The sequence below is a fragment of the Scyliorhinus torazame genome, chromosome 16 (assembly GCF_047496885.1).
Source record: "Scyliorhinus torazame isolate Kashiwa2021f chromosome 16, sScyTor2.1, whole genome shotgun sequence".
In the NCBI taxonomy this organism is placed as follows: Eukaryota; Metazoa; Chordata; class Chondrichthyes; order Carcharhiniformes; family Scyliorhinidae; genus Scyliorhinus; species Scyliorhinus torazame.
Genome location: NC_092722.1, coordinates 38,620,653 through 38,646,042, shown reverse-complemented (window position 1 = coordinate 38,646,042; position 25,390 = coordinate 38,620,653). Strand labels below are relative to the sequence as shown.

The 25,390-nt window shown below is 49.6% G+C and overlaps 1 protein-coding gene across 5 annotated transcripts in view; it reads right to left on the bottom strand.

The window, feature by feature from the left end:
• The window catches only part of LOC140392749 (uncharacterized), a 156,459-nt gene that overhangs the window by 45,192 nt on the left and 85,877 nt on the right, over positions 1-25,390 (bottom strand). For all 5 annotated transcript variants that reach the window (XM_072478330.1, XM_072478325.1, XM_072478331.1 and 2 more), the window contains 10 exons: positions 22,774-22,901; positions 20,426-20,595; positions 19,734-19,913; positions 18,554-18,688; positions 16,788-16,931; positions 12,995-13,233; positions 12,520-12,679; positions 10,783-10,950; positions 8,968-9,352; positions 6,709-6,929 (listed from right to left, as the gene is read on the bottom strand). In XM_072478330.1, coding sequence (XP_072334431.1) covers positions 6,709-6,929; positions 8,968-9,352; positions 10,783-10,950; positions 12,520-12,679; positions 12,995-13,233; positions 16,788-16,931; positions 18,554-18,688; positions 19,734-19,913; positions 20,426-20,595; positions 22,774-22,901 — 1,930 coding nt within the window. The remainder of the gene's footprint in view (positions 1-6,708; positions 6,930-8,967; positions 9,353-10,782; positions 10,951-12,519; positions 12,680-12,994; positions 13,234-16,787; positions 16,932-18,553; positions 18,689-19,733; positions 19,914-20,425; positions 20,596-22,773; positions 22,902-25,390) is intronic.

Genomic DNA, 25,390 nt, shown 5'->3' with positions numbered 1-25,390 from the left:
TGCACAAGCAGCTTTCTGGTTCTGGTGATTATTAAAGTCTAATTGTCCAGGTTTTATTTGTACTTGGGAATGAGTGGAGGCGGCAATTCCCCCCAGTCAGCACTCACTGGCAGAGAGCAAGTTAGTGGTCAGCTCCCAGGTCTGTGTTGGTATTGCTCTTCATAAGAACATGTGCAGAAAAAGGCCATTCAGCCCCTTGAGCTTGCTGCGCCATTCAGTAAGATCATGGCTGATTAGATTGTGGCCTGAACTCAATTTTCCTGCCTGCCCACCCCTCCTTCCACCCGAATCCTTAATTCCCTTTTAGATCAAAAATCTATCTCAGCCTTGAATATATTTAATGACTCAGCTTCCACTATTCTCTGGGAAAAGACTTCCAAACACAAGCAACCCTCTGAGAGAAGAAGTTCCTCCTCATCTCTAATAAAGACCTTTTATTTTTAAACTGTGCACCCAGTTCTAAATTTCCCCAGGAGGGGAAACACCCTCTCAGCATCTACCCTGTCCTGCCCATACAGAAGGGAGGTGGCCTTCCTTCCAGCTCACACCGGGTCAGGGGCCTGTCCACCATCCCAAAAATCCTGACGGCCTTTTGAGTGCCCTCAATTGGCACCTTCAGTGGCTGAAGTGGGTACCTGCGGCTACCCACTGCTGTTAGGCGGGTCAACGCCACCTCCCAGAAGCTGCCTCCCTGAGCGGATTGTGACTGACTCTCTAATTCCCTCATAATCTGAACAGAGAGGAATTGCACCAGATGATTGAACCCGTTGCAATGTAACACATTGGCTTAGCAGGCAAAGTAACCAAAGGGTAAATGATGAAATATCTCCTCTCAGCCATCATCACTGGTCATTGGGATGAAGCCTCATTTGAAATCAATCTTCCCATATGGTCCTTTTTGTAATAATAGTAATAACCTTTTATTGTCACAAGTATGGAGTTACTGTGAAAAACTCCTTGTCGCCACATTCTGATTAGTGAATTGCACAGATTCACCACTCTCTGGGTGAAGACATTTCTCCTCACCTCAGTCCTAAAAGGCTTACCCTTATCGTCAAATTATGACCACTAGTTCTGGACTCCTACACCTTCGGGAACATTCTTTCTGAATCTACCCGGTCGAATCCTGTTAGAATTTTATAAATTTCTAGGAGATCCCCTCTCACTCTTCTAAACTCCAATAAATATAATCCTAACCGACTTAGTCTCTCCTCATATGACAGTCCCGCCATCCAGGAATCAGCCTGGTAAACCTTTCCTGTACTCCCTCCATAGCAAGAACATCCTCCCTCAGATAAGGACACCAAAACTGAACACAATACTCCAGATGTGGCCTCACCAATGCCCTATACAATTGCCGTACAACATCCCTATTCCTACACTCAAATCCCTATGAAGGTCAACATGACCCTTGACATCATGGGATTTAATTTAAGCATATTAAATGTGCTTAAAAGTGCCTTGTGGCATTATATTGAAAGTGTTTTGGAAATCAAGTCAATGTCAGCTATTGAATTGCCCAATCTACCAGTTTAGTAATGTCAAATAACTGGATCAGATTGTCACACCTGACCACTGACCACTGAAGCTGCACCACGTATGTCCACATTGACTCTTACCAACTATTACAGATGCACCATAGAAAGCATCCTATCTGGCTGCATCACAGCGGGTACAGCAACTTCCCGGCCCACGACCGCAAGAAAGTTCAGAGTCGTGAACACTGCCCAGTCCATCTCATGAACCCGCCTCCCATCCATTGACTCTGTCTACACCTCCCTCTGCCGAGTGAAAGTGGGCAGCATAATCAAAGACCCCTCCCACCCGGCTTACTCACTCCAACGTCTTCCATCGGGCAGGAGATACAAAAGTCTGAGAAGACGCACTAACAGACTCAAAAACAGCTTCTTCCCCACTGTTACCAGACTCCTAAACGATCCTCATGAACTGATCTGATCTCTTCACACATCTTCTCTACTGAGTAGTGCTACAGTCCTGTATGCTTCACTCGAGGCCTGTGTCTGTGTATTTACATTGTGTAATTCATGTTTTCCCCATGTATTTTCTTTTCATGTACGGAATGATCTGTCTGAACTGTACACAGAACCATATGTTTCACTGTACCTCGGTACATGTGACAATAAACAAATCCAATCCCTGTCAAGCCAGAATTCTAGCTATCATTAATAACCCCCTCATGAGGTTTTGCCCCAGTTTTTCCACTACAGATGTTAAAGCTCTATAAAATGGCAGAATCTTTTTTTAAATTAATCTTTCCGGGATGTGGGCTTCACTGTCTAGGCCAGAATTTTTGTTGCGTATCCCCAATTGTCCCTGAGAAGGTGGTGGTGAGCTGCCTTCATGAACCGCTGCAGACTGTGGTGCAGGTACACCCACAGTGCTGTTGGGGAGGGAGTTCCAGGATTTTGACCCAGCAACAGTGAAGAAATGGTGATACAGCTCCAAGTCAGGATGGTGAGTGACTTGGAGGGGAACTTCCAAGTGGTGATGTTCCCATGCTTCTGCTGAGCTTGTCCTTCTAGATGGTAGCGGTTGTGGGTTTGGAAGCCGCTGTCTAAGGAACCTTGGCAGGATATTGCAGTTCATCTTGTAGGTGGTGCACACGGCTGCTACTGTTCGTTGGTGGTAGAGGGGATGAATGTTTGTGGAAGGGGTGCCAATCAAGCGGGCTGCTTTGTCCTGGATAGTGGAGAGTATTCCATCACACTCCTGACTTGTACCTTGTAGATGGTGGACAGGCTTTGGGGAGTAAGGAGGGAGTTACTTGCCGCATGATTCCTAGCCTCTGACCTGACCTGGTAGCCACAGTATTTATATGGCTGGTCCAGTTCAGTTTCTGGTCAATGGTAACCCCCAGGATGTTGATATTGGGAGATTCAGTGATGGTGATGCCATTGTGTGTCAAGGGGCAATGGTTTGACTCTCTCTCATTGGAGATGGTCATAGGTGATCATTGCCTGACACTTGTGTGGCCTGAACGTTACTTGCCACTTGTCAGCCCAAGATTGGATATTGTCCAGGTCTTGCTGCATTTGCATGTGGATTGCTTCAGTATCTGAGGAGTCGTGAATGATGCTGATCATTGTGCAATCATCAGCTAAAATCCGCCACCTCTGACCTTATGTTGGAAAGAAGATCATTGATGAAGCAGTTGAAGATGGTTAGGCCTAGGACACTGTCCTGAGGAACTCTTGCAGCGATGTCCTGGAATGAGATGACTGACCCCAACAACCATAACCATCTTTCTTTGTGCCAGATATGACTCCAACCAGTGGAGTGTTTTCCCCCCCGATTCCCATTGAATCCAGTTTTGGGATGTCACACTCGACCAAATGCTGCCGTGATGTCAAGGGCAGCCACTCCCACCTCACCGCTGGTCCATGTTTGAACCAAGGCTGTAATGAGGTCAGGAGCTGAATGATCCTGTTTTAAGTCCTTTTAAAAATGTACTTCTCTTTAATTATCCAGCTCTACTGTGGTACTCTGCAAAATATTTAAAATATTTATTACTAAAATTATTTACTTCCAACAACCATTTATTTCAGTGCCTTGGACAATATGAGACAATGCTGTACTTGTCCACCTCAAGCCCCTTTAATTTAGTTTGTACTGTTTCTCTGGAGATGTCTGAGCAACTCAGCTTAGATTCTGGTTTCCTGCTTTACAGAGCCCAGCCCACACACAGCTAACTATATAGATACTGAGCATCTGTAATATTCTTTAACCGTGCCCTTGTCAGCTGTTATAACCTGCCTACTTACCATTGGCTGGGGACTAATGACTATCCCACAATCCTGTGGGAGTATGAGCTTCCCCAATGAGGGGGGGCGGAGAAACCACTAGTAAACTCCTAGTATAAATAAGCTGTTCAGGAACCAGCAGGAAGGAGTATGTAGCAAGGGAAGTTACTGCTACTGTTATGTATATATGTTATAGTAAATAAATGTTATTACTTTGTATCCTTAAAACTCGTGCTGGATTCTTCGTGGCCCTTGCAAAATCAGCATTCTTAAATCCTCTGTCACTCTGCTATGGTCTTCTCTAGCTGACCCCTGACTCCGAATATAAACAAAAATGGTTTCCCCATTACATTGAGATTGACATTACATCCCCACAGTGCAGAAGGAGGTCATTTGGCCCATCGAGTCTGCACCAACCCTTTAAAAGAGCACCTTACCCAGGACCAATCCATCATCCCATCCCTGTAACCCCACCCAACCTTTTGGGCTCTAAGGGGCAATTTATCATAACCAATCCACCGAAACTCTAAACTGCATGGGCGCGATTCTCCAAAATGGAGACAAAATCCCGACGCCCGAGTGAAAACCGGATGTGTTTCACTCCGGCGTCGGAGCCCGCTCCCAGACCCCTATTCTCCCGCCCCCGGGGGGGCTAGGAGCGGCATCGAGTATTTTACGCGTGCTGGGCCTTGGCGCCTCGTAAAAAGCGGCGCCGTGTCAATGACGTGGCCGGCGTCGCATAAATGACGTCACCCGCGCATGCGCGGTTGCCGTCCTCCCCGATGCCGCCCCGCAAAAAGATGGCGGATTGATCTTGCGGGGCGGCAGAGGAAAGGAGGTCCTCCTTTAGAGAGGCCGGCCCGCCGATCGGTGGGCACCGATCACGGGCCATACCCCATCGGAGGCCCCCCCGGTGCAGGGACCCCCCCCCCCCCCCACAGGCCGCCCCCCCCAGCATTCCCGTGCAGTTCCCGCCGGCAGTGACCAGGTGTGGACAGCGCCGGCGGGAACCTGTTGTGTTGGGGCGGCGGCTCGGCCCATCCGGGCCGGAGAATCGCCGCTCGCCTTTTGCAAACGGTGAGCGGCGATTCTCCGAGCGGCCGGGCGTGATTCTCGCAGCGCTGGTTTGGGGTTGGTGGGAGTATCGCGTGCGGGTGTCGGGGCGGCGTGGCGGGACTCGCGCGGCGCCCCGGTGATTCTCCCACCCGACGTGGGGGGGGGGGGGGGGAGCATTCCGCCCCACGGGCGTCATTCTCCGACCCCCCGCCGGGTTGGAGAATCGCCGGGGGCTGCCGTGAATCCCGCCCCCGCCGGTTGCCGAAGTCTCCGGTACCGGATATTTGGTGGGGGCGGGAATCGGGCCGCGCCGGTTGGCGGGCCCCCCCGGGGGCGGGAACCGGGCCGCGCCGGTTGGCGGGCCCACCCGCTGGATTCTCCGGCCCGGATGGGCCGAAGTCCCGCCGATAAATTGCCTGTCCCGCCGGCGTGGATTAAACCACCTTTTGAACGGCAGGACAAGGCAGCGTGGGCGGGCTCCGGGGTCCTGGGGGGGCGCGGGGTGATCTGACCCCGGGGGTGGCCTGGCCCGCGATCGGGGCCCACCGATCCGCGGGCGGGCCTGTGCCGTGGGGGCACTCTTTCCCTTCCGCCTCCGCCACGGTCTCCACCATGGCGGAGGCGGAAGAGACTCCCTCCACTGCGCAGGAAACTGTCAGCGGCCGTTGACACTCCCGCGCATGCGCCGCCCCGACATGTCATTTCCACGCCAGCTGGCGGGGCAACAAAGGCCGTTTCTGCCAGCTGGCGGGGCGGAAATTCCTCCGGCGTCGGCCTAGCCCATCAATGTTGGGGCTCGGCCCCCAAAGATGCGGAGCATTCCGCACCTTTGGGGCGGCACGATGCCCGTCTGATTGGCGCCGTTTTGGGCGCCAGTCGGCGGACATCGCGCCGTTTCGGGAGAATTTCGCCCCACATCTTTGGACTGTGGGAGGAAACCGGAGCTCCCGGAGGAAACCCAGGCAGACATGGTGAAGAAAGTGCAAAGTCCACACAGACAGTCACCCATGGTCAGAATCGAGCCTGGGTCCCCGGCGCTGTGCGGCAGCAGTGCTAACCACTGTGCCGATAAGTCACCCTTGAGTGAAGATGCGGATCTGGATCCGGATCCTGGAATTTATTTATTAAAGGATCTGTTAACCTTGGGAGTTAGGGTGAATTGACTTTTTTTAAAGTTAAGAATGTTGTTGGTTATTTTATTTAGAATGTTTTTAATTATTTTAGAATGCTGTGGATAGTCTCAGCTGCAGTGGTACAATTTGTCACAGCAGTGAAAATGTGAGCAGAGTTTTCGGAGCAGGTTGCTGGAGGCGGATTGGCCTGATGCCTCCTCGGTGAGATGGAAGATCGTAAAAATATTTATTTTTGCGGCATTACAGTGGCAAATCATCAATCAGGCAGAGGAAAGCCTCAAGGAAGAGCTGCATAATTGTAATAATGTTGAGTCAACACAGCGTGGTAGAGGTATGCACTGTAATGAGGTATGCACTTGTCACTTGTTCTTATTGGATTTATTAGTGATTAACTTATATTGCGTCCTCTAGTTTTTGACCTCCCTACTAGTGGAAACATCTCTGTATCTACCCTATCAAACCTCTTCATAATTTAAAAACCTTCTATTGGCTCAACCTTCTCTTTTCTACAGTATAGAGCCCTGAGTTTTTTTTCAGTCTTTCTTGATAGCTATAATCTATCTATTCTGGTATCATCCTTGACCACCTTTATTTAACCTTCTCTCGTGCCTCTAATCAAACACTGGTTCCATTCCATCCTTAACAAAACTCACTCACTCACTCCCCATTTTACAGATCCCACCTCCCCATCCATGGCCCCTCTATTGCTCCTTGGTCTCGCTCAGTACCAGCGAAGGTGATCCAACTTCCATCCTTACCCGGTCCCTCTGTGCGTCTCTCAGCTCCTGAAGGAAATCCCGCAGCGCTGCTCGAACCACTTCCGGGTCAATGTCGGCCACACGTTGCTCGTTGCGAGTCGGGGAGAAAGAGCGTTCAGGAGACGCAGAGCGGGATGTGATGCTACGTTCAGGGGTCCCGGTCTGAGGAATGGGGCTGCCATGGCCCCCGTCCACTGCGGTAGTGAAGGTGTTGCCAAAACCTAAAGTTCACACAATATAGAACAGGCATCAGTCATGGTTCACTGGGTAGTTCGCTTGCCTCTGAGTCAGAAGGTTGTGGGTTTGATTCCCAGTCCAGAGGTTTGAGTACCTTACTCAAGCTGGCACTCCAGTCTAGGGTTAAGGGAGTGCTGCACTGTTGCAGGTGCCATCTTTTGGCTGAGGTGTTAAACTGAGGGCTGCCCTCTCAGGTGGCTGTAAAAGAGCTTGAAAAAGAGCAGGCCAGTTTGCCGCAGCATATATATTCCTCAACCAACATCACAAAATACAGATTAACTCCTCATTATAACATTGCTCTTCGTGGGGGAGCTTGCTGTGTGCACATTGGCTGCCACATGACCTACATTACAACTTGCAAAGTACAGTGAAGCTGTTTAGGTCATCCTGGGCTTTTTCCTTCTCTAAACCCAACAGGATTTTTTAACAGATAGTTCTCTTTCTTCCGGCCTATCCCGAAGCACTACATCAAGATGGAGTGTGAGTCATGGGCACTGAGCACCAGCCACTTCCTTATCCAAATGGCCCCCCTCCCTTTATGGATGAGCCTGGACAATGAAAGGCAGCTAGCTGTTCATCCACGGGGAAACATCATACCAAGGCTGATCCTGACCTTGCTTAAAGACCCTGCGCACACACACCTTCTCCAAAAGGGATTACTTTGAGTTGAGCATCATCAAATCAGATCAGACACGATCTCATTGACTGGCGGGGCAGATTCGATGGGCCGAATGGCCAACTTCTGCTCCTATGTCTTGTGGTCTTATTTCTGGAAAGTGATCAAGAGTAGTAATCTGGGCAAATGATTTCCCTCCCCTAACCCAGGAGCACAGAGGCTGACCGCAAAGCCATCACTTCACTAACTCAACATTAAAATTGGAACCATGCTGCTCAGTGTGGGCCCCCCCCCGCCCACCCCCCTCACTGTTTTATTGCTCGCTCCCCAAATCCTGCTTCCGATTTTCAGGTTGAGTAGCAGAACCAGGGAATTAAGAGTTTTGTTTCTAATGCCAGGTATTCTGAGGAACAACATGATTGTCATAACTGTGTAGGTTTGTAGGATTTCAAAGCGCCTCCCTTTAATAGCACACTTGGCATTAGGGCGGATTGTATCAAGCTGTACAAATCAGTCAGTTCCATGTTGCCTGCACACTCCCCTGAACTACCCTCTGGTACATGGAGGACAATGAAAATGGGAGACACCCTGAAATAAAGGTAGGGAAAGAGAGACGCAGAAATAGCACAAGACGTGGGAGGACTGGGAGGAGGGGAGAGAGAATCAAGGAAAGGACATTTCAGGAAAGAGGGAACAAGATAGAAGGGTGGAGAATGTTTAATTTTGAGAAAGACAGAAATAATAATAATAATGATCTTTAGTGTCATAAGTATGGCTTACATTAACACTACAATGAAGTTACTGTGAAAACCCCTAGTCGCCACATTCCGGCGCCTGTTCGGGTACACGGAGGGAGAATTCAGAATGTCCAAATTACCTAACAGCGCGTCTTTCGGGGACTTGTGGGTGGAAACCGGAGCGCCCGGAGGAAACCCACGCAGCCATGGGGAGAATGTGCAGACTCCGCACAGACAGTGACCCAAGCCGGGAATTGAACCCTGGGACCCTGGCGTTGTGAAGCAACAGAGCTAACCACTGTGCTACTGTGCACGGGAAGAGAAAAAGAGAGCCAGACATTGAAGGTGCATGGACACGGAAAGCAAGACTAGAAAATTGGGAATCAGGCAGAAATTGAAACATACACAGAGTCAAACATTGAGCAGTATTTGGGGGTCTCAGCTGCCGGCGAGAGACCCACGTTACCTCTTTTTAGGTGGGCCCACCCGCTTTAAATGCCAATCAATCTGCCATGTATGTGTGAGTGAGTGAGTGAAACGACGCATGAATTCATTCAATTAGGTTTCTGTAGGGGAATATGTTGTTTTACAAAATGTCTACACTTATAGTTCAATTGTATTGAAACCCCAGGAGCTGTATCAGAAATCCTTTCTGAAATATCTGCCTACCTTTTGTTGGAGACTGTGGTCTGTGGGGTGAGACGCTGCGTCCACGGATGGCGGGGCTCTGTGTGCGTCCAGTCCGGCTGATTCCCAGAGTGCGGCGGAGGGCAGAATGCAGACTCCCCAGCTTGAACTCCATGTCCCGTTTCATCCCCTCCACCCGCGCTAACTCAGCCTCCAGTCCGGTCACTCGGCCCTCAGCGGCGCTCAGCTTCAGGCAGAGCTCGTGGATCTCGCAGTGAGCTTTCTCCAGCTTCAGCTCCAGGTTGCGCGCGTTGTCCAGAAGCTTCTTCCCGTTTCCCTGGGCCTCCTCCAGGCTGCCCATCAGCTCTTTCTCCCGGATGCGGAACTCCTGCTCGACCTCCGCCATCTTGCGCTGAAGGTTGGTCACCTGCAACGACAGGACACCTGCTGGAAATCCCAGTGCTGGCGTGAACAGGAAAACCCTCCGAGGCTTCTAAACCCAGCTCGATTCTCCCCAAGCCCATTCACAACACCTCAACAACAGTCATTTTGTTTCTGGTTGCAATCCAGTTGATAAACCAAATAGCATCAACAGTAAGCAAGCAAACATGTTTGGAGGCTTCCTCCGATGAATAAGTTCACTTATCTAGTGAGTGACAGAACCGCACATTTCAGGAAAATCCTTGTTCCCATTCCCATTATTCCCTGGATGAACTCAAGTGAGTGGTTTGGACAGTGTAAATAGGGAACAACTGTTTCTACCGTCACGTGGGTCCGTAACGTGAGGACACCAATTAAAGGTAATTAAACAAAGCACCAAAGAGGAGATGAAGAGAAGTTATTTCTTGCAGCGAGTTGTTTGATCTAGAACGCACTGCCTGGCGCAGTGTTGGAAGCAGATCCAATACAGACTTTGAAAAGGAAATTGGATTAAGAGGATTAAAGGGTTTACAGGAGGGGACAGCGACTAACTGGGCACCTCCATCAAAGAGCTGACACAGTCTCAATGGGCCAAAAGGCCTCTTTCTATTCTTTATAATTTCAACCTGGTTCAGTAGGTTTATGTTTTAAAATCCATTTCTTTTGCAGGATGTGGGCGTCGCTGATTAGACCCAGCATTTATTGCCCTCCCTTAATTGCTCTTTAGAAGATGGCGGTGAGATGCCTTCTTGAACCGCTGCAGTCCATGTGGTGTAGGTACATCCACAGTGCTGTTAGGGAGGGAGTTCCAGGAATTTAACCCAGCGATAGTGAAGGAACGGCGATATATTTCCAAGTCAGAATGGTGAGTGACTGGGAAGGGAACTTCCTGGCGGTGTTGTTCCCAGGTATCTGCTGCTCTTGTCCTTCTAGATAGTTCCGATACTGGGTTTGGAAGGTGATGCCTAAGGAGTCTTGATGAGTTCATTGGCTTTGGCGACCCTGAGCTTTGGGGGCTAAAGTTACTCCAGGTTCCGACCCCGAACCCCCCCCCCCCCCCCGCTAGAAAATGCAAATTGGGATGTCAGGTGAAGATAAGTTGGGTTTGGCTGCGATTTGGCCACTTTCAGTAGATACAGGACCTGGTCCCCGAGGGAGGCAAGTGCCTTCGGGAGAAATGGCAAGAAAAGTGATAGAAAAGAGGGAAAGTGTAACTGGTTTTGCAACCTTTTCCCAATTTCCCACCTCTGCTCCAATCACGGCGACTGCCCCACAGGAACCACAGCCATCCACACAGGCACAAGATCTTGTCAAACCAGTCGGCTCAGTACAACACAGAGCAACCCCTGGACGCACAAGTGATTGGGGGACGCTGCACCCTCCTTTGTACTTGGGTCACAGCCCAGTAAATGCTGAAGAATAAGATAATTTCTTCACCTCTTTCCGAGCGGATTCGCGGCTGGATTCAATTTGCACTATTTTCTGTTTTAGTTCAAATGACTCGCGCCGGCACTCCTCCTCTCGCTGCTCGTCCAGCGTGACACGAGCCTGGAGCTCCAGAACCTCTTTATTCCTCTTTGTGTTTTCACTATCCAACAGCTTCACCTGCAGAATCAAAGTGAGACTGGTTAAAGGGATAGAAATAAAACACACGCTACCTCACCATATCCGAGTGCTGGGGTGAAAGGACTGTGATGGAATGCAACAACCCTCAGGAATGGACAACAAGCTCTTACTGCAGTAAAGGGATAAAGCACTGTCGTTATGGAGCGCAGGATCCACACCGCACTAAAGCAAAGGGACTTCAGTGGTTGTAACGTGCTTCAGGAAGTCCTGAATGGTGTGAGAGAAATGCATGCCTTTCTTCCGTTGGTCAGTTTTCAACACGATAAACCATTTGTCTTATCTTCTTGTCTACTCTTTGCAAACATGCGGGTGTCCTCCACTGTAGGCCCCTTCATCTGAATTTATCAGTACTAAAAAATATCAGCTGCCAGTCAACTAGGTTAATTTAGTGGTCTCTGGCTCAGGTGTATCTCTGCCCGAGGACAGACAAAACGTTAAGATAAACTGCAGGAGGAACAACGAGGCCCAGTTTAACAGGGCATCAAGTTGGCCTTCAATCGAGGCGGGATTGAACGGGGCACTGATCTGTCGCCCATTCCAAGCGAGACTCAATGGGGCATTATGATGGCACTTAATCTTAGCTGAGGTAAACAGTTCATCGAGTTGGCATTCAACCAAAGCAATGGTTAACATGGCGTGGTGTACAATTCAACCTGAACAAGCAGAGAACCCACCGGCGAAGGACCACATTACAAGTAGCCTGAGACTCAGAGGGTGTGGAAACACTTGTGCCACAGGCTGGACTGTGGGCAGTGGGCTATGGTAGAAGAAAAGTAAAAAGTCATTGAAACCCAACAAGGTTGCCTCTGTTCCACAGATCAGCAACACCAATCCACATTACATCATATCCTTAATCCCTTCTCTCTCTCAGGATGTGTCTTGAATCTATTTATACTGCTGGCTTCAACATTCTTCCCTGGTTAATTATTCCACCACCCGGTTACGCTTCGGGTGTAAGTTTCCATCAATATTCTTAATCGGAACGTCCTCGTTTGCCTTTACTTTTGTCATGTGGTGTTTGAAACTTTTCCCCATCTTTGAGCTATTTGTCTTAGTCAATTTCATCAACTCCTTCCGCAATCCTGAAACTTCAGGAAAACCAAAGTGGGTACCACTCTCAGCCCATGAAGCTCAGAGAAGGTGGCTGGCTAGCTGGAACAATGCATACGCTTCACATTTTTAATTTTAAATTTTTAAAAATAAATTTAGAGTACCCAATTCATTTTTTCCAAGGGGCAATTTAGCGTGGCCAATCCACCTAGCCTGCATATCTTTTGGGTTGTGGGAGCGAAACCCACGCAAACACGGGGAGAATGTGCAAATTCCACACTGGCAGTGACCCAGAGCCGGGATCGAACCTGGGACCGTGGCGCTGTGAGGCCACAGGGCTAACCACTGCGCCACCGTGTTGCCCATACTCTTCTCATTTTAAATGCTCTCTCATACTGAGATTTGCAGGACCCCTGAAAACTCCATTAAATGTCTCCACATAGAAATTCCCTAAAGTTCCTAAATTCGCCTTGTTGAACCTCCCTTGACAATTGCTACCTGTCGACGCAAGTCCTGAAGCTCGCGTCGCGCTTCCAGACGGGACTTCTCGACCTCTCGGAGACTCGCTCGAAGATCGGCTGACTCCTTCTCACCGTTCACCTTCGCCTCCTCCAGCACGGACAACCTCTGTTCTTTCTCCTCATTAGCTCGTTTCAAACTGAAAGCACAAGAGATTATAAGAAGTCGGTGGGAATAGGTCCTCATTAACAGCTCCAGCAGCCGAAGTGCCATTATTGTTTGCGCCCTCCCCTGAAGGTGCTGTCTCTTGTTGGGACAAAGCTCCAGTGACACTAAAAGCCCTCTGTCACCTTGGGCGAGGTATCAGAAGTCAATGGCATCCATGGGCCACCCCTATCCCAGGCACGAGCCAACAGCTTCAGGAGAGTAAGGGGATAACTGGAGTTGGAGGGAAATATATTTGCACTTTTTATTCAATCGCTGGCAGGATCATTTGGTCCCGTCCTCCCCGCACCTGATCCTTTCGCTCTCCGTTTTCTTGATGTTGGCTCGCAGCTCCTGGTTGGATTGTTGAACTGCCTCCTTCTCCTTCTCTTCGTCAGTGAGCGAACGCTTCAGGTCCACAATCTCTTTGCGCTGCGCCTCCTGGGTCTCCTGCTGCTCTCGGATCTTACGGTGAGCTTCGATTAGGTCGCGCCGGATGCCATCGCGGGCATCTTCAGCCACTCGAAGCTGCATCTTTAGCTCCTCCACCTGCAAAAGCAAGTTGGCATTTACTCCAGTGCGCAGCTACAACGGGCCCGTTAGGCTATAAACCTGAGGGAAAAGGAGGTGTGCCTCAACTGCACTGTCCCCCTTACCCCTGCTGTCCCATGTTTGCAACAACCAAGAACATTCAGGACTAGCTGATTGGGCGCAGCAGCGTCTCATGGCCAATTGCAACGTATGGTGTGGTGTGGAGCCAAGAGATGCTGCCAGGCGGGTCATGTGCGCCATCTCTAGCTTCTACTGAATGAACCAATCGGAGTAAGGACCCAAATTAGCCTCAGTGCCCTTGGGCGTGAAAGTGGAAAACAATCAGCCAGAGTTCTCACTCTTCATCATGATCCAGCAGCTGTGAAGTGGAGAGGTTTAGCTATTGGGCAAGGTCAGGGTTGGCTTTAATTCTGATTCCTGCCTAATTCACTGAGCAGTTATCAGCCGACCACAAGTCCATCAAACAGTGGTCTACACCAGGCATTGTCAAACTCGGGGGCGCGACCCGAAAAGGCGGGTCACGGGCAGGTGTTGGGTCACGGAGCCGTCCGTCACGGCTCTCCCGATCGCGCAAATCTGCGCGCAACAGCCGGCTGCTGAGAACGCCGGCTGCAAGCGGCCTTCAAAATGGCCGTGAACATGTAAAAAAAAAAATGCGGCCGCACTGCGCATGCGTGCCAGATCATCGACGTGCATGCGCAAAACTATGTGCATGCTCGCCGGTGATCGGGCAGGCATGTGCAATGTGGCCACTTTTTGTTTTTAAACAGTCACAGCTTTTTGTTTTACAAGTTCGGAGAGGTTTTATTAATTTTATTCATTTATTTTATTCATTTAATTTTTATTTTTTCATTTATTTTATTCATTTTATTTTTGTTTTTTTTACAAGTTCGGGGGGGTTTTATTTGATAAACTTTTACAGGAAAAAAATGCAGAACTGTGGAAAGTTGGAGACTCCATACTTTCTGACAACGGAAGGCTTCACCTTCATCCAACAGGTTCCATTGGAGGAGCGTGTACGAAGGCCAAAGGGACCCAAAACCATTTCCTCCATTTTTGTCGGCAACAAACAAGGTAAGAGAAAATGGTGGGTCACGCAGGTCGGCGGGCGTGGGTCGCGAAGGTCGGCAGGGTTGGGTCCCGAAGGTTGGCCGGTTGGTAAAATTGGGTTACCGGAAAAGAAGTTTGAAGAACACTGGTCTGCAAGAACTGGTCCTCAAATCCCTGAGAGAAAAGGAAGTAGCGGCAGAGTGGGTAGCACTACTGCAATACAGAGCCAGGGACCCAGGTTTGATTCCTGCCTTGGGTGACTGTGTGGAGTTTGTACTTTATCCCCACGTATGCGTGGGTTTCCTCCGGGTGCTCCAGTTTCCCCCCCCCTGTCCAAAGATGTGCAGGTTAGGTGGATTGGCCATGATCAATGCGCGGGGTTATGAGGATAAGGCGGGGGAGTAGGCCGAGGTAGCGTGCTCTTTCAGAGAGCCAGTGCAGGCTTGACAGGCCAACTGCCTCCTTCTGCACTGTAGGGATTCTATGGATCATGTCGGATGGTCCCCTGAGCAGACTCTCAAAGTTATTCGGCAGAATGCCTCATCACCAGAACCTTCAAAGAAGCACCAAGACCGAGCTTGGCTGGGGTGAGAATGGCACTCCCTCTCAGATCCTTCCATCTTTTAAAAAAATCTAGAGGGACGGCATGATGGCGCAATAGTTAGCACTGCTGCCTCATGGCGCCGAGGTCCCAGGTTTGATCAAGAGTAAGTCATAGATCTGGGAGATACCCAGCCCTGGGCCACTCTTTGTGTGGAGTTTGCACATTCCCACGTGTTTACGTGGGTTTCACCCCCACAACCCAAAGGTGTGCAGAGTAGGTGGATTGGCCACGCTAAATTGCCCCTTAATTGGAAAAAAAAATGAATTGGGTACTCTAAATTTAAAAAAAAATTAGAGTACCCTATTATTTTTATCTCTTTCAGATATTTTATGAATAAAGTATATTTAAGAAAAAAATATCTCCTGCTTTAGCTCAAAAAAACAGGATGGCTGCTAGGCGGTGAGGTTAGAGTCAAGATAACGGGACCGCCACTGCTCCCATTGTAAGAGTCAGAGCCTTGAGGAGAGGAGGGAAGAAGATAGTTTTAAAAGAAAGGGCTGATTGACAACAATAATGGAGAATCAAATCACAGATGTCAGGCGAGATCTAAAGAAAATTTGTCTGCAGTTGTTCAAAATTAAAAGGATTCGAATTGGGGAAATTTAGAAAAATTATTTCCACTGGTGAACGAATAAGTAATTAGAGGCCATAAATTAATTTTTAAGAAAGCGAAGGGAGAATATTTTTTAGGCAGAATGTTGATGGAATGCAGACATCCCATCATTAACAGAGCTGGATTCAGAATCTATTAAAGTATTGAAAAGTGGATAAATATATAGGCTTTCTTCATTAAAGGACATGGGGGCGAGCAAAGGAATAATAATACGCTCTTTCACAGAGCCAGACAAACACAATATGCCAATTGGTCCATCTTGTGTTGTAAAATTCTGCCATTCTATGTGGTGAAGACACAATGAGGAGACGCTAGAGAGCCTCACCTGCTTTTCATGCCCCTTTCTTCTGATTTAAAAAAATTAACTTATGGGATGTGGGCATCACTGGCTAGGCCGGCATCTATTGCCCTTGAGAAGGTGGTGGTGACCACTGCTGTCCCTGTGGTGTAGGTACACCCACTGTGCTGTTAGGGAGGGTGTTCCAGGAACTTTGACCCAGTGACAGTGAATGAACACACTTGCCACTGTTCGTCGGTGGCGGAGGGAGTGAAAGGCTACCAGTCAAGCGGGGCAGCTTTGTCCTGGATGGTGTCGAGCTTCTTGAATGTTGTTGGCGGTGCACTCATCCAGGTGAGTGGAGAGTATTCCGTCACACTCCTGGCTTGTAGAAGGTAGAAGGACAGGCTTTGGGGAGTCAGAAGGTGAGCAGGATTCCTAGCCCCTAACCTGCTCTTGTAGCCACAGTATTTATAAAGCTGGATGTCACTGTGTCACTACCTCTGCTGGGACATTAGCTGTAAGGTATGATTCGGGGAGTATGACTATGTCAGGCTGTTGCTTAACTAGTCTCCTAATTTTGGCATACGCCCCCAGAGGACTTTACAGGGTCAAGAGGGCTGGGTTTGCCGTTGTATTTTCCAATGCTTGAGTCGATGCCGGGTGGTCCATCCAGTTTCATTCCTTTTTGGTCTTTGTAGCAGTTGGATACAACTGAGTGGTTTGTTGGACCATTTCAGAGACATTTAAGAGTCAACCACATTGCTGTGGATCTGGAATCACATGTCGGCCACACCAGGTAGGGACGACAGGGCACCAGTCTACCAGATGGGTTAATGCAACCGTGGTTTCATGGTCATCTTTAGACTTCTAAGTCCACATTTTCATCTATTTCAAATTCAACTATCTGCCGCAGTGGGATTCGAACCCAGATCCCCGGGTCTCTGGATTACCAGTCCAGCTACAATACCACTGTGCCACCACCTTCCCTGGTTGATTATACCAACCTCTCGGAGTGCAGCCTCGCGCTGTTTCAACAGCTCCTTGGCCTGCTCGCTCTGGGTCTTCACCTCTTGCTCATGAGCAGCGACAGCGTCTTCAAACCGGGCATGGAAATTCTTCAACTCTGATGTCAAATTATTAATTTGGATCTGCAGGAAGCGAAAGACAGAATGGGTCACAGGTTGAGTGCAAAGGATGAAGCACAGGATAAAGATGAGGAATTCCACACGTGGCCTTCCCAGAGACACAGAATGATAAATTGAAAACACATTGAACATCCCACTCCTCCAGCATACGTGAAGCATGAGTAAACTCTAGCACTGCCATACACTTCCTGAGCTGAAAATAGACTAACCCACACACCACCTGCACCTCCTCACTCGCAATATTCAACAGCGTAGCTTTGCCTCATACATTGACAGAAATTCTGCAAGTCCCTTTCTATATGTTTGAATATTTTTAAGGCAGCTGTGGATACATTCTTGGACAGCATGGGGGTGAAAAGTTATCGGGTGTGGGCGGATACATATTTGAGGTTACCATCAGATCAGCCATGATCTTATTAAATGACGGAGCGGGTTTGAGGGGCTGAATGGCCGACTCCTGCTCCTTGCTCGTATCTTATGTTTGTTTGTGAGTGGGTGTCCATATCTGTCTGCTTGTTCCTGTGTGTGTCTGTTTAAGTGTTCATGCCCATTTGTGTGTGTACGTATGTGTGTGCGATTAATATTTTTAAAAAATTAAATTTAGAGTATCCTATCCAATTCATTTTTTCCAATTAAGGGACAATTTAGCGTGGCCAATCCACCTACCCTGCACATCTTTGGGTTGTGAGGCGAAACCTGGGACCTCGGCGCTGTGAGGCAGCAATGCTAACCACTGTGCCACCGTGCTGCCCGTGTGAGTAAAAATATATGTGCATCATGATCTGTGTGTGTGGGCGTGTGTGTACCTGTGTGTGTGTGTGGGCATGTCTGAACTTGTGTATGTGTGCGCATGTGTTTGTCTCTGTCTGTGTGTGTGTATCTGTGTGTCTCTGTGTGTGTGTATGCATCTGCATGTGTCTCTAATTGTGTGTGTGTCTCTGTCTGTGTGCATGTCTATCTATATGTGTGTGTGTGTATCTCTATCTATCTATGTGTGTGTCTCTATCTGTGTGTATGTCTCTATCTATGTGTTTGTGTATTTTATCGATCTGTGTGTACCTGTGTGTGTGTGTCGCTATCTGTGAGTCTATGTATGTATGTATCTGTGTGTCTCTGTGTGTATGTATCTGTGTGTGTATATCTGTGTGTGTATATCTGTGTGTGTATATCTATGTGTGTATATCTGTGTGTGTATATCTATGTGTGTATATCTGTGTGTGTATATCTGTGTGTGTATATCTATGTGTGTATATCTGTGTGTGTATATCTGTGTGTGTATATCTATGTGTGTATATCTGTGTGTGTATATCTGTGTGTGTATATCTGTGTGTGTATATCTGTGTGTGTATATCTATGTGTGTATATCTGTGTGTGTATATCTGTGTGTGTATGTGTGTGCGCAGATGTGTGAAAATGTCCTCTTTCCACAGATGGTGATTTTCTGTTGTACTCGTAACATTCACTCCTCAGTCCCTCAACTAATCTCAGCTCGGATATCCCGAGCCTGGTTCTGAGTTAAGTTCAACACTGCATGAAATCACTATCTTTGCTGTCCTTAAAAGGCTCCATTTCTGCATTAAGTTTATGTTTTCAGCAGCCAAGCAGATGGAGAAGACAATACGCACTCGGTCCTGCTCATGGCGGCTGCCAGTGTCCCGTCTCAGCTGCTCCATATCCATTGACACAATGCCAAGTTCCCTCTGAGTGTTGGTCAGCTTCTCGGAGAGAATTGCCTTCTCCGACTCCTTCAATGACAAGATCTGCAAGAGGGACTGAATGGTTAGGACTATGTGGCATGAATGAATCTGGAGCAGCCACCACTCAGTCTGTGCCTCTCAATTAAATCAGCCCGAGGCCAAGGATTAGTGACACAATGGGTTAAACACATGACTTTCATATTTGGGAGGCCAATGCTTAATGGCCTTTATATTTAGAGGACTGGAGTACAAGGACGCAGAAAGTATGCTGCAGCTTTACAAAACCCTGGTTAGACCCCACTTGGAGTCACTGTGAGCCAATCTGGGCACCCCACCTGGGCACCTAGTGGTAATGTCACTGGCCGGGTAACCCAGGGATCCAGGCGAATGCTCTGGGGACACGGGTTCAAATCCCACCTAAGCAGCGAGTGGAATTTAATTAATAAATCTGGAATTGAAAGCTAGAAAGTAATTGATAGTGACCACGAAATTATCGTTGATCGTCCTTCAAACCCATCTGGTTCAGTCATGCCCTGAAGGGAAGGAAATCTGCCATCCTTATCCGGTCTGGCCTTCATGTGACTCCAGAATCCACAAAGCAATGCGGGTGACTCTTAACTGCCTGCTGAAATGATCCAGCAACCAACCCAGTTAAAGGGCAAATAGGGGTGGGCAATAAACGCTGTCCTAGCCAGCAACGGCCACATCCCATGAAAGAATAAAAAAATATATTTAACACGTATCCATGACGTGAGGCTTCAGACAGGTGGAACCTGTACTGCCGTTGATTTTGAGTTCAAATCGAAATCGCTGAGAAACCACAGCCAATTCCCCCCAGTTCCCGGGACATCAATGGCCTGTGTTGTTAGTGGCTGGCTCCAGTGGGAAGATGATAAAAATAATAAACATAGAGAAAAAGCCAGGGCCGGGTTGAGTAGATCCAACAGCAATGGAATCGCTGGCCATTACACCCTGACAGAGAGATTCCCAACCGGTCACTGCCGCTGACCACCCCAAACCCTTTACATTGAAAAGAACCAATTAGGTGAGGGTGGGTTTGAGTGTGAGCGGATAGATTGATTGAGGCATGGGGCCTTCTTTTCCATACCTGCTGCCTCTCGTTCTCAGCCAGCAACAGAGTCTCATCTCGCTCCTGCTGCAGAGCCGTGATCTCTTCACTTAATTCTTCCCTCTCAGCTTCAAACCGGGCGCTGAGTTCCTCGCGCTCCTGCTTCAGCTGATGGATGAGCTCCTCACGCTCCTCTTCCAGCCCCAAACGCAAGGTTTCCTGCAACAGTGAGACAGACACAGCCTCTCAGGTCAGGGCCCCCTTACATCGGCACAGTGTGTGACCTTCCATGGCATTGGTTGACCTCTGGTGCTTCACCTAAGCAGTCATTCCTCATGTGTGAGCCTGGGCTGGAGGTGCCAGAAGGCTATTTGACTGTGGAAGGCAGCATAGCAAAGCACAATCCTGTCCTCATCTGCAGTTCCCCCACATGCACTTCGTACAAGCAGCAGCCGCTGATCAGTAGGGGGAGCCCTGGATGATCTTCCTCCACAAGCCCATGGGTCACAGCTAATTACAATGCCTCAGCTAACCTCTGCCTAGCTCAGAATTAGACAACAGATGGAACCACAGGTTGCCCTGGTCTTTGTCTGAGCATTTTCTAGTTTCTGCCTGGAGAGAGTGGGGGAAGACGCTGGGCAGGTCCGCCACAGGACCAGGCAGCGGCTATCTACAACCCTCCCAATCTCAGGAGGTCTCACCACACTCCCAACCGCTGACCTCCCTGTTACCTTCTCTCGCTGCAGTCGATCCACGTCCTCCTCATGGGCCGTCTGCTCGTTTTTCAGAGAGACGTGTGCTTCACGTTCAGTTTGGGAAAGTTTCTGCATGAGCAGCTCCTTGTCTCGCTCTGCATTGCTCCGCTCGACTTGCATATCCTTCTGCAAGCGGTTACTCGCGCCTGAGGCACAAACAGAATCAATCGAGAGTCACTACAGAGCACATTAGGATTCTCAGCATCTTGATGAGCAAAAGATGAACAACAACAACATGTCTTTCTTTTCAGCAATACTCAAGCTCCTAATCCAGTTACCCCAGTGGGAATTTTTTTTTAAATTCTCTCATGCGATGTTGTCATCACTGGCTGTGCCAGCATTTGTTGCCCATCCCGAATTGCCCTTGCGGGCTGTTAAGATTCAACCACATTGCTGTGGGTCTGGAGTCACATGTAGGTCGCACCAGGTAAGGACGGCAGATTTCCTTCCCTAAAGGGCATTTGTAAATCGGATGGGTTTTTATCGCAATCAATGATAGTTGTCATGGCCACCATTGAGACCAGCTTTACATTCCAGATTTTACTAAATCAACTTAAAATTCCACAAGGAGCTGCGCCGAGATTTTAATCCTTGTCCCCACGGTCTGGGCCTCTGGATTACTCGCCCACTGTTATTATCACCAAGCCATCTCCCCTCGTGGAGAGTGTGGGCTATGGGGCATGAGCTGGGGCAATGAGTCGGAGCCAGCAAGACTGGAATGCAGGGTATGGGGCCTCAGAGTGGCCAGTCTTGCCTATTACTAAACACGGAGCAGTGGGTCGGGTAATATGCCTCAGGTCTTTCCCCTCTTCCCTGAATACACTGCTCCATGTTTAGTAATGGGGAAGCGCTGGCCACTCTGATGCCCTATACCCTGCGTTCCAGTGTGCGTGAGGGGAGTGTGCGTGAGGGGAGTGCGCGTGAGGGGAGTGTGCGTGAGGGGAGTGTGCGTGAGGGGAGTGCGCGTGAGAGGAGTGCGCGTGAGGGGAGTGCGCATGAGGGGAGTGCGCGTGAGGGGAGTGTGCGTGAGGGGAGTGTGCGTGAGAGGAGTGCACGTGAGAGGAGTGCACGTGAGAGGAGTGCACGTGAGGGGAGTGTGCGTGAGGGGAGTGTGCGTGAGGGGAGTGTGCGTGAGGGGAGTGCGCGTGAGAGGAGTGTGCGTGAGGGGAGTGTGCGTGAGGGGAGTGTGCATGAGGAGAGTGCGCGTGAGGGGAGTGTGCGTGAGGGGAGTGCGCGTGAGAGGAGTGCACGTGAGAGGAGTGCACGTGAGAGGAGTGTGCGTGAGGGGAGTGTGCGTGAGAGGAGAGTGCGTGAGGGGAGTGTGCGTGAGGGGAGTGTGCGTGAGAGGAGTGTACGTGAGAGGAGTGTGCGTGAGAGGAGTGTGCGTGAGGGGAGTGTGCGTGAGAGGAGTGTGCGTGAGAGGAGAGCGCGTGAGAGGAGTGTGCGTGAGGGGAGTGTGCGTGAGGGGAGTGTGCGTGAGAGGAGTGTACGTGAGAGGAGTGTGCGTGAGGGGAGTGTGCGTGAGAGGAGTGTACATGAGAGGAGTGTACGTGAGAGGAGTGTGCGTGAGGGGAGTGTGCGTGAGAGGAGTGTACGTGAGAGGAGTGTGCGTGAGGGGAGTGCGCGTGAGAGGAGAGCGCGTGAGAGGAGTGTGCGTGAGGGGAGTGTACGTGAGGGGAGTGCGCGTGAGAGGAGAGCGCGTGAGAGGAGAGTGTGTGAGAGGAGTGCGCGTGAGAGGAGAGTGCGTGAGAGGAGAGCGCGTGAGGGGAGTGCGCGTGAGGGGAGTGTGCGTGAGGGGAGTGCGCGTGAGGGGAGTGTACGTGAGGGGAGTGTTCGTGAGGGGAGTGTACGTGAGGGGAGTGTACATGAGGGGAGTGTACGTGAGGGGAGTGTACGTGAGGGGAGTGCGCATGAGGGGAGTGCGCATGAGGGGAGTGCGCGTGAGGGGAGTGTACGTGAGGGGAGTGCGCATGAGGGGAGTGTACGTGAGGGGAGTGTGCGTGGGGGCAGAAGGTATCAATATGTCTGGCTTGCTCTCAGTGTCAGGGTTCTCGCTCACCTTTATCGACACACATCTTCGTTTAATCCGCTCCACTCTCTCAGTGGCTGAGGAGGATTGAGTGAACATCCTGAGCCTGGGAGTGAGTCGGAAACTCACACTCTCCTCCTACTACACTCTTGTCACTCATCTTTTTGCATTACTCACGACCCCCCAGGCCGGGCTGAATGGCCTCCTTCTGTCTTGTAACCGTTCTCGGATTATATTTAATTAGCCTAGTTTATATTGTGCTTCCACTATTTCCTTCCTGTAATGGTGGTCTTACCTTGGAGAGCCTCCTTAGCCAGCAGCAAAGTCTGATTCTCTCCTTCAAGTTGCTCCTTCCGAGCTTCCAGCACAGCCAGCTGCTGCTGGGTGTCGAACAGTGCAGTCTCCAGGGCCTCCTTCTCAGACCTGACGCAATAAAAGATACCGTCAGAGAGGTGTGAGCGACCACCAGTGACTTAGCATTAAAGAGTGGGTTTCTTTTGCCTCACTAATCATACTCATGTTCCTCGTAACCAAAAGGAAAATGCTGGAAAATCTCAGCAGGTTTGGCAGCATCAGTGAAAGTTGGAAATATTTATACTGTGGAGTAAGAATGAAAGATGAGTCATAACCACAGAAACCCAGGGAAATGGGATGCTAAGGTAGTCAAGAAAGCATACGGAATGTTTGCCTTCATTGGACGGGGCATAGAGAATAAAAACTGGCAAGTCATGCTACAGTTGTATAGAACTTTGGTAAGGCCGCACTTGGAATATTGGGCACAGTTCTGGTCGCCACACTACCAGAGGGATGTGGAGGCTTTGGAGAGCGTGCAGAGGAGGTTTACCAGGAAGTTGCCTGATCTGGAGGGTGTTAGCTATGTGCAGAGGCTGAATAGACTCAGACTGTTTTCATTAGAAAGACGGAGGTTGAGGAGTGACCTGATAGAGGTCTACAAGATTATGAGGGGCATGGATAGAGTGGATGGGTAGGCACTCTTTCCCAGGGTGGAGGGGTCAGTCACCAGGGGGCACAGGTTTAAGGTCCGTGGGGAAATGTTTAGAGGAGATGTGCGAGGCAGGTTTTTTACGCAGAGGGTGGTGAGTGCCTGGAATGCGTTGCCAGGGGAGGTTGTGGAAGCAGATACATTAATGGCGTTCAAAAGGCATCTTGACCAGGTCAAGGAAGTCTACAGGGCCCACATAACGGTAGCCCGGATGAGTAGGTTCTTCAAAGAGGTGGAGGTCAGATGTGGACGGTGTGGGGGTAGCCCGGCCAACCATGTTCGTATGTTTTGGGCATGTCCGAAAATGAGGGAATTCTGGCAGGGATTTGCGGATGTTATGTCAGAAGTCCTGGAAGGGAGGGTAACTCCGAGTCCAGAATTGGCAATATTTGGGGTATCGGATGATCCGGGGGCAAAGGGGGGGAGGGAGGCCGATATTCTGGCCTTCTCCTCCCTGGTGGCCTGGAGACAGATCTTGCTGAGATGGAGGGACGCGGAGCCCCTGAAGTCAGGAGTGTGGGTCAGCGATATGGGAGGGTTTCTCAGTCTGGAGAAAATCAAGTTCGCTCTGAGTGGATCAATACAGGGATTGGCCCGGAGTTGGCAGCCATTCATCGATTTCTTTAACAAAAATTGAACGTCAGCAGTAAGGGAGGAAAGGGAAAAGGGGAGTGGGGGGGCGGGGGGGGGGGGGGGGGGGGGGGGGGGGGGGGAGACAGGAGGCGTGGTAATGTTAAATAAGGACAGGGAACTTAGTACACGGGTAATTGGGGACAGGGCGGGAGGAGTGGGGGACGTGGTTTATTGTTTGTTGTTCTTTTAGGGGGTATTTTGTGCGGCGACCCGTGCGGTTGTTTTAGAAATGTCAACATGTTAAATTGTGAAAATTACAAATACTTCAATTAAATATTTTCTAAACAAAAAGGCATCTTGACAAACTCATGGATGGGATGGATACAGAGGGATACGGCACATGGAAGTGCTGAGGGTTTTGGCAAAGTTTGGTATCATGACCGGTACAGGCTTGGAGGGCCGAAGGGCCTGGTGCTATACTGTATTGTTCTTTGTATAGGAGAGAGTTACAGCGAGGGTGTGAGTTATATGAGGGAGTTGCAGTGAGGGGTTTGAGGTATATGAGTGCGTTACAGTGAGGGTGTGAGATATATGAGCGAGTTACAGTGAGGGATTTGAGGTATATGAGGGAGTTACAGTGAGGGTGTGAGTTATATGAGGGAGTTACAGTGAAGGGTTTGAGGTATCTGAGGGAGGTACATTGAGGGGTTTGAGGTATATGAGTGCGTTACAGTGAGGGTGTGAGATATATGAGCGAGCTACAGTGAGGGGTTTGAGGTATATGAGGGAGTTACAGTGAGGGTGTGAGTTATATGAGGGAGTTACAGTGAAGGGTTTGAGGTATCTGAGGGAGGTACAGTGAGGGGTTTGAGGTATATGAGTGAGTTACAGTGAGGGTGTGAGATATATGAGGGAGTTACAGTGAGGGGTTTGCGGTTTATGAGGGAGTTACAGTGAGGGTGTGAGTTACATGAGGGAGTTACAGTGAGGGGTTTGAGGTATCTGAGGGAGGTACAGTGAGGGGTTTGAGGTATATGATGGAGTTACAGCGAGGGTGTGAGTTATATGAGGGAGTTACAGTGAGGGGTTTGAGGTATATGGGGGAGTTACAGTGAGGCTGTGAGTTACATGAGGGAGTTAGTGAGGGGTTTGAGGTATATGAGGGAGTTACAGTGCGGGGTTAGAGTTATATGAGGGAGTTAAAGTGAGGGGTGTGAGGTATATGAGGGAGTTACAGTGAGGGGTGTGAGGTATATGAGGGAGTTACTCTGAGGGGTTTGAGTTATATGAGGGAGTTACAGTGAGTGGTGTGAGTTATATGAGGGAGTTACAGTGA